Below are 8,977 nucleotides of genomic sequence, written 5' to 3' on the forward strand. Positions count from 1 at the left end.
CAGCCAACAGTCGCTCCCGTTAGCGCCGCCGCCAGCCCCGTCGTCCTCGTGCTGCACGACTTCCACCTGCTGGCCCACCGCCCCGACGCCCAGCCGGCGCTGTACGCCCTGCTCAACCTGCTGCAGGACTTCGCCCTGCCGGCTGCGTGCGTCGCCCTGTCGACCCAGTTCGACGTCGACGACGCGCTGGAGAAGCGCGTCCGCAGCCGCTTCGCCCCCACCCACATCGTCCTCCCGCTGCCCGCGCGTCCGCGCGACGTGCTGCAATTCCTCGCCTCCGTCGCGCCCGCGCCGCAGCCGGATCACTCGCCGCCGCCGGATCACTCGCCGTCGCCGGAGCACCCCGACGACCAGGCGTACGCGCGCGCCGTGCGCGAGGTCGACGAAGCCGCCCATGCGCTCGCCGCGCACCCGCGGCTGGAGACACTCGTCGCGCGCCACCTGCGCCGCTCCCGCGTCGCCGCGCCCGTCGTCTTCGCGTTCCACCACGCGCTGGTCACCGCATTTGACCGCGAGCTCTCCGCTGCCGACGACGACTCGCATAACGCGGGGAAGCAGGCAGAAGTCGACGTCGCCGCGCGCGTGGAGGCCGCGCTGGACGCCGTGGAGAGGCGTCTGTTCCCGCGCGACGCGCTCGCGGACGCGATGGAAAGCCTGTCCGTGGTGGAGCTGGGGCTGCTGGCCGCGCTGGCGAAGGCGGAGGCGCTGGGGGGGCGCGTGACCGTGGGAGCCGTGCTGGAGGTGTACGCGACGCTGGGCGGCGGCGAGGAGGGCCTGCTGGCAGGGGATGATGGTGAGGCCGTCGGCAGCGCGGACGTCGCGAACAAGTGCTGGGAGAGATTGGTTGAGGGCGGCTTGGTGGCCAGAGAGGGCGGCGGGCCGAGGCATATGAGGGCCGTCGGGCTCAACGTTGAGAAGGGCGAGGTGGATCACGCCGTGAAAGCGCATAAGCTTGCCAGCACTAGGCTCAAGAGATGGGCACGGGGGGAGGCCAGGAGATGAGCGCGCGTATTGCGGTTTCGTTTTCACACTTGTTGGGGAGCCTGGAGTGACAATTGGATCGCTGAGATTGGTCTGGTGCAATGCGCCTCGAGGAGGGCTGTTGAAGAGACATGAGGGGTGGTTACGATGTACGTGGTTACGATACACGTTCGGTGGGCAGGGTGCACGAGCTGGTGCACAGATGTAGAGTTGGCCAGTACAAACCCCCTGAGAAATGAAGCAGAGAGCCAGGGGAGAGGCCAGGAGATGAGGGCAGTTTTGGAAGGGCAGTTTTGAAAGGGCAGTTTTGAAAGGGCAGTTTTGAAAGGGCTTGTGCTCTATAATGACACAATTTGTACAGCCGCGGCAGGTGTTGGGTGAAAGGGCATCCGCTAAAGGTCATTCGCAGAGGGTGCTCGTTGCCGGGGATCGTGTTTGGGGAAATAGGGGAAATTCCGTGCCGGTGGCTCAAGTCGGACGCACCGCCAGCCTCGTTGGCAATTTGCAACATGACCGTGCAGCAGTGTTCCGCACATAGAATTCGATGCCCCGGTTGGATAATAGCGGGCATGTCCCGGTGCTGCTGAAAGGATGGGGAGACGCGGGCAGGGCAGGCGCAAGTCGTGGAATTGCACGCCAGCAATGCCGTGCGGAACGCGTCGTCACGCGACAGTGGTGCACCAAACGCGGTGTGCGGCAGGGGCTCTCGGCGAACGTCTGGCGGAGGGCCGCCGTGCCAGCGGGAATAAACGTCGTGGGACCATGGCAAGCTTGCTCCAGCCCCAGGCTTGAGGCGTGGTGCAGACATACCCACGGTCGACTTGCCAGATGCCAACGAGTACCCTTGGTACTGCTCCCATCTCACCCACTTGTGCCAGTGATTGCTATTCACTATTCACTATTCCGATTGGCCCTGTAGAATGCACAGCACCACATCACTGTACATCGATGCGGTGTGCCGTCCCATCGCGCTGTACCTTCTCTTGGAAACATGACGTGTAGCGTGATTCGCCCGCTGAAAGATGGTGCCCCTCATGCCGGGGCCGCCCTGTCTCGCCCCGGAAGTCAATCATCCATTTTTTCGGCGGTTATCAATCTGCCCGTCAACCCCCCAATTTCACCCCCCTCCCCCCTCCCCCCACCCCATCCCCACCCTCACCGCCGCGCTGACCCCAAGCTCCCTCACCGCTATGGAAGTAACGCTCCCGCCGCTGTACGGCTTGGCCGTGCTGGAAGTCGTCCTCTACGCAATGCTGTTGGGGTGGATGGGCTCGAGGGTGATGCACGCGCGCAAAAAGTACGGTGTGCCGCTACCCGCGGCCTACGAAAACAAGCCGGACTCGGTGTTCAACCGCTACCAGCGCGCCCACCAGAACTCGATCGAGGGCGCCGCCACCTTCTACATCACCCTCCTCGTGTCGGCCATCGCCACCCCCGTCTTGTCGGCCGTGGCAGGCCTCGCCTTCATCGTCGGCAGGTACTTGTACTGCACCGGGTACTACAACAGCCTGGACGGGAGGAAGAGGGGATTTATGTGGGGTAAGTACAGCACCGTGGTTTCTGTGGTTGTTGCCCGGGTCGGAGGAAGGGTATGGTGCACTGTATGAGTGTTACTGACAGCTGCGTGTTTTTTTCTTGTTCCTATCTCGACGCGCTTGCGCAGTTATTGGCCAGATGTATCTGTTCGCTGGCTGCGTCTTTCTAGCCGTTTCGCTGCTACGTTCATAAGCCAGTCTTCTACACCTACATGTGCGAGTATTCGCACAGCTAGTCTCCACCCGGGCCGTTCCATTGCCCGCGTGCGAAAGCACGAAATGGGATCTGTCCCGGCGCGTCATTCGGCCTTCTGTTTCTTTTCGAAGCAGCCATAAACGATCTCATGGAAATGCGTGTCCTTGACCTTCATCTTGGCCACGAACACCTCCTGCAATCCGACCTCCTCCCTCACCTCTGCTATCAATGCCTCACAATCAAAGTCCTTTTCACTAATCCCATCCCACAGGAACGACAGCCACTCCAAGAAGAACGGCTGCTTAACTTGCTGTCCACCGTGCGCGTTCCTCCCCTGCTCCCCTCCGCCATGCCCTTTCCCGTGCGCGTGCACGCCATGGTCGAGGAGCAGAAACTTGCCACCGGGGCGGAGCACCCTGACCATCTCCTTGAGCGCGGCGGCGCGCCCATGCACGTGGCTGAGCGCGAGGAAGATGCCGACTGCGTCGAACGCGGCGTCGTCGAACGCCAGGCGCGGCAGCGCGGCGTCCGACACCTCGACCTGCCCGCGCGCGACGCCGGACGCGCGCCCGCCCAGCTTGGCGCGCAGCCGGTCGCGCATGCCGCGGTCCGGCTCCGACAGCACCAGGCGCCCGAAGCGCCCCGCCGCGCCCTCGTACGCGCCGGACGCCAGCGTCGTGCCCGTGCCCGCGCCCACCTCCAGCACCGCCGCGCCGTGCGGGACCGCGCCCAGCAGCTCCCGCCGCTTCGCCGACACCTCCGCGGGCTCGGCGTGCCTGTCGAAGAACCACGCGAACAGCGGCGAGAGGATCGCCTCGAGCAGAGACATGAGCATCGTGTAGAGAGTCATGGCGAGGCGCGAGGGTGGGGTGAGGAAGGACGGTGCGAGGCGGAGGGGGAGAAAGGACGGTTTTATTGGGATATGGCGGAAACGTGTTAGAGACGCGGTGGGTAGAAGCAAGCAGGTTGGCAACGAGGTGAGGCGAGCTTGTGCAACCTCATTGGTTGTTATGGCGCTTGATGCGATATGCATGTGGCCACCGGGGAGGTAACTTACCTTTGAGGGCCATTCCATTCATCGTGATTGGCAATCATGCAATCACGCGATCACGACATTAATTTAACGTCTTTCTGCAAGTTGGAGCACAAGATTAATTTTAAGTCGATTGTTTATTTCTTTAATGAGCATGACCATTTTTTAGGAAACGTAATATAAACAACCAACCACAAGGGAGTGGCCACCATTTATTGACGTGATTGCCTGATTGCCTGATTGCCAATCACGATGAATGGAATGGCCCTGAGCAAGGCAACCAGTGCGCTAATTTATAGCGTTTTTAGCCATGCAGTGCTCTAAAGAGTGCGCAACACAACCAGTGCGTCGCCAGATGTGACGCCCCGCAAGGGGCCGAGTATTAGTTTTTCCCAAGTCTTTCGCCAAGACATGGGTCTGAAGCACGGCGCATATAGCACTCGAAAGATGATTGGTTATAGTGATTATGAAATATCGATGAATTCTGAGTGGTCGCGTGCTATATTTATCCATTTCTATCCTGCGCCAGGAAAGAAACGTACAGTGATACTGTAGGTGCTTCCAGATACTGTAGCAACCGAAAAAAGCGATTATCGCACCAGTTGACATGCCAACAGGGAAAAATCTCTAAATTTTCGAAATTTAGCGCACTGCTTGCCTTGTTCTAAGGGTGACCCCACCGCCAACAAAATTTCTGTCCTAAAATTCCAACCACTAAAGTTTGGACCGATGGACTAAAGTTCGGACCGATGGATGAGATTTTGAACCCCACCGCGCCACCATTTGTCCTAAAGTTTAGAATTTGGGAAGGATTCTTTTCCAAACCAAAATTATTTGGTCGAGATTTTTGTCCAAAGCGCCGTTTGGGCGAGCTTCGTTCTATAGTAACGGTACAGAAAACATCTGAATTTCATGTGCTTACAGCTCTACCAAAGCTCTTCCAAATGGCTTTGGGGCTGTTTTGACTGAAGTCCCATCAATAGTGTGGGACGCAAAAAGGAGTGTTGTGCAGCCTTCGCTCGTGGACATTTCCTATCTTCTCCCTCCTTCTCGTCTTCTGAGAAGTGCAGGCAATAGAGCATGTGCGCAAACGTAAAATTTTACGTTTTTGGAATTACAATAGTTGGCCGCTCTCACGAAATGTAAAATTTCACGTTTGAGAAACGTCACAAAATGAAACTGTTTTACGTTCCGTTCATTTTGCGACGTTTTTTCACACTTGGACTTGTCAAATTTCCACGTTTGAGAGCGTGGACGACCTGCAACACCATCGATCCCCGGGCTCCACCGCGGACATGGCCCATAAAAGGCGTCGCAGCGCTGCCGCAGCGCCCAAGAGCGGCCTCGCCCGCCGCACGCGCAACCAAGCCCGCACTGAGGGTTGCACCCCTGCTGTCCTGGCTAAACTCCGTGTGCGAGCGCGAGAACCCGCGACATCGAACCGTCCTTCTCCACCCCCCGGCAGCCGCACCGACCGCACGTGCCGAGGCCCACGACATTGCGCCTCGCACACTGACTAGGCCTGGCGCTGCCGCCGGGCCCCGCTTGCGTGCGGATGTCCCGGCAGAGGTACTCACGCCGGGGAAGAGACAGACCACTTTCAGCGGGTGTGTTCTTGGAACAGAGTGTCGTACTGCGGGTGCAAGCCTGCACCGCACTTCGCACTACTGCGGCTGGTGCCGCTCACCAATGCACGGGCAGTGCAGCCAGCTATTCGCTGCCTCACAGACTGTTGAGGCGCTCAGCGGGTTTTTTGTGTGCACTGTCGACTGCGTGCGGCAGCGGATTGCAGAGCTGTCGGACAGCTTGATTATAGATGAGAGGGAGAAGGCCGCTGGCCTTACCGAGGGCGTTAAGATATACTTTCAGCAAGAGGCCGAGCGCCTGCTTAGGCCCACGAAAGAGACGCTCCACTTCAAGCCATGGTCTGCTTGGGCCGCGGGGGACGGTGGCTTGGACACCGATGATGATGACGACGACAACGACGGCGACGATGACGGCGACGATGACAGTGACGATGAAGACGACGATGACGACGACGACGACGACAACATCAACATCAACAGCAACAAAACAGATAAGGGTGAGGAGAGTGGCAGCGCGGCTGATGGTGTGGGCGCAGTGGCGCGAAGACGAAAGAGGCCGACATGGCAATCTGCAAGCGGCGCGGTCTCGATCCGCAAGGTGCCGGGGCTGGAGCTGTACATCTCCGAGGTGTGCGTTGAGGAAGAGGTTGGGCGAGCAGCACATGGGGCCAAAGGCCCCACCTGGGGCAATGTTCTCGCCCGTGTTCAGAGCAGGTTCTTGCACGTCTCTCTCAGCATTGCGAAGCTGAAGGGCGCGTATAAGAAACTCAAGACCGACCGGTACTCTGAGCTCAAGAGAAAGTACGTCACGCCAACTGGAGCAGGGGGAATGCCTGATGCAAGCGACAGACTGTTGAGGACCATTCAGACCCTTATCGACATTGAGGCCGAGGCCCTCAATAGGACCTCGGAGAAAAAGGAAGAGCGAACCCGCAAGGCGGAGGCAACAAGGCGAACAATGCTTGCGGCAGTGAGAACTTCTCGAGGGCTCTTCCCCGAAAGCAGGGAGGTGACTGGGGATGAGGGTGACACGGCCAACGACCGGGGCAGCGATCCCAACCCTGACTGCGGCGTGCCAGAGGCGCTTGCAGGGCAGGATGGCGATGGCGATGCCATTACGCTGGCGCCGTCGACCCACAAGCGTCCCCGCGGCTGCGCTGGCGGCCCCAGGCCAAAGAAGCGGAGGGCGACGGCGTCGGACTCGAGAGAGCTGCTTCTGAAAGAGATGTCGAGCATGCAGGGGGCGGCTAGGGGCCTGTACGACCGTCGTGACGCCGATGCAGACAGGAGTGAGAGCGTCATGTCAAGGGTAGCTAGAGCAGCGGAGGCCACCGCAGTCGCCAGCAGCGCAGGCGACGGCAGGGTGATCTACATGCAGCAGACCTTCGCGTCTGGGGTTAATAATGGAGGCTCTGGTTCTGACGCGCGCCTGGCCACGCTATAAAGTGCAGTCACGGGGCTGGGGAGCAAGGTTGAGGGCATGGCGTCCTCCATAGAGCAAATTCTTAGCCATCTCACCAAAAAGTGACACGCCTGCGGCTGCGATTAATGTAGTCGCCCGCATGCGCCATCTACTAGTCGTCACTCATAAACAAGGCAGCTTTCACATGTTGCAAGACAGCGCACTGCAAGGTCAAAGGCCTCCATCTCCTCCAGGTCGTGCTGCCTCGCACTTGGCGACGTACTCAACAGACTCTTCGTACAATTGTATCATTATGCCCCCGGCAAGGCATGCCCCTTCTGCATCCTTGTACTCGTCCGGCCGCAGCTCATGCAAGTCGTCGCATAAATGCTCTTCGATGTGAGGCGGCTCGCAGGTGAAGTACTGCGATGTTTGCGTCGGCTCGAGGCACGCTATGGCGTTCTATAATACTACAATTGACAACACGTGCATGGCAACTGGCCGCTGCCCGACAACGAAGTTCTGGTTGTACTTGAGCCACGGAAACTTGGCCTCAACACCCCCACACCCCCATTCGGCAGTGATACGGAGGCAATTCATCAGCGCATTGAAGGCCCGCTCCTCAAGCGACGTAGGATTGCAATGCCCGCGGCAACAAACAGCGCTGCGAGCGTACGCTGCGTCATTATACACGTTGTGATCCGGGAGAAACGCCGTCATGCATTCTATGAGCGTTGACTGGGTGACAATGCTTCTGTCGGCATGGCACCCGCCAAACGGCCCTTGATAGTCGAGAATGAGCCCATCAGGGCAATTTACAGCCTGATACGCGAGATTGTGCCCGTATTTTGCGTTGTAAAGCGCGTTCTGCATTGAATTCTCACCCGGGCGAGCTGTGCGCAGCCTCGACCCGTCCAAAAAGCCGACGCAGCTGTCAAAAGGGCAGCCAAATTCCCGAACGGCCCTCACTATTCTCTTTAGGCGGGTTGAGCCAAGGACGCGCTGCGGGATGCGCACGCTAGCCCACCACTTCGACACGATGATGCAGCTCATCGCTTTCACGATGCGGGACACTGCCGTGCGATCCCGGCCGCAATACAACGCGACCGTGGAGTCACGGCAGTTTTCGCCGAAGTATCTTAGATATATCAACAGCGCTTCTATAATGCATACCGTCAATCGGTTTACGCAGTATAGCAACTCCGGTAGGCGGAGGGCGTCATGCAGTCGCTTGAAATTAATTCGGTCAATTCGGAAGCTCGCCTTGAACTCGTGGGCGGTCATTTTGGAGCTGAGGGCATACGTATGCAGCCACGGCCGCCTGTGCGCCCCACCAAACACGCTACTTCCCCCTTGGAGCCGCAGCACCGCCGTGCATCTCGAGTATAGAGCGAGCATGACTATGGCCAGCTCCGATTCCTCCTTCGCCAGGCTCTCCTGGCTTTCAACAGCGGCCGCAGCGACTGCATCCAAGGCCAAATCCTGCACGCGCCTCCTATGCTGGGCCCTACGCCTCAACCACACCGCAGTAATGATGACTAGCGTCACAAAGATAACAAGATACGAAGTTAGTGCCACAAGGCCCCATCGTCGACACACGCCGCGCTTTCGCAAACGCACCGACGCCTAAAATCCTCCGCTGCTGATGCTCGGGAAGCGCCATATCAACCGCTGAAGGTGGCGGACCGCGGAGCCACAGCACTAGTAGGGGGACACACTCGTCACGCAGGCAGTGTTCGTCGTTGATAACGTTAGACGGCAGAGGCCGAGAAGTTGCAGTTCCTGGGTGAAGGCCAGGGGAACGTAAGAAGACGTAGATTTTCACGTTTTTGCAGCTTGCGCACAAGCTCCGCAAATTTTTACGTTTTCTTCTGTAAGTTTTTTTGCCGTCAGGAGGAAACGCAAAAATTTTACGTTTCTTGCGCACATGCTCTAATGGCTGAGGTGGTTACTAGGACTGATGACTCGGCAGTAAGAGTGAGGAAAAGGTGTAAGGGACTGGGGTGGTCAGACGAGGAGAATCTTGCCCTGTGCGTTGCTGAGAGCGCAGCGTCTGAGAACGCCGCGAATTGAAAGCGTGGTGTACTTGCCGAGTTGATAATTCCCAAACAGGAGCCTACATATTATGGAGAGCGGGCAAGTGACGAGCAAAAGTTGGCGCCAATTGTGGAACAGACGCGTGCAGTAGCTTGCGTCTTTGCGCCAAATGTATTTCTACGACATACCTCTAGCCTAATTGGGGTG

General features: G+C 58.6%; 1 protein-coding gene; it reads left to right on the forward strand.

Annotated features, from left to right (window-relative positions):
• The first annotated feature begins 1,972 nt into the window (after positions 1-1,972).
• Positions 1,973-2,867, forward strand: CHC_T00008331001 (microsomal glutathione S-transferase). XM_005717788.1 is given in 3 exon segments: positions 1,973-2,171; positions 2,172-2,588; positions 2,589-2,867. 1 exon segment carries the CDS (start codon positions 2,172-2,174, stop codon positions 2,586-2,588), a length of 417 nt encoding a protein of 138 aa, XP_005717845.1. The 5' UTR covers positions 1,973-2,171; the 3' UTR covers positions 2,589-2,867.
• Positions 2,868-8,977: the final 6,110 nt, after the last annotated feature.

Source organism: Chondrus crispus, genomic scaffold, assembly GCF_000350225.1.
Source record: "Chondrus crispus Stackhouse genomic scaffold, scaffold_33, whole genome shotgun sequence".
In the NCBI taxonomy this organism is placed as follows: Eukaryota; Rhodophyta; class Florideophyceae; order Gigartinales; family Gigartinaceae; genus Chondrus; species Chondrus crispus.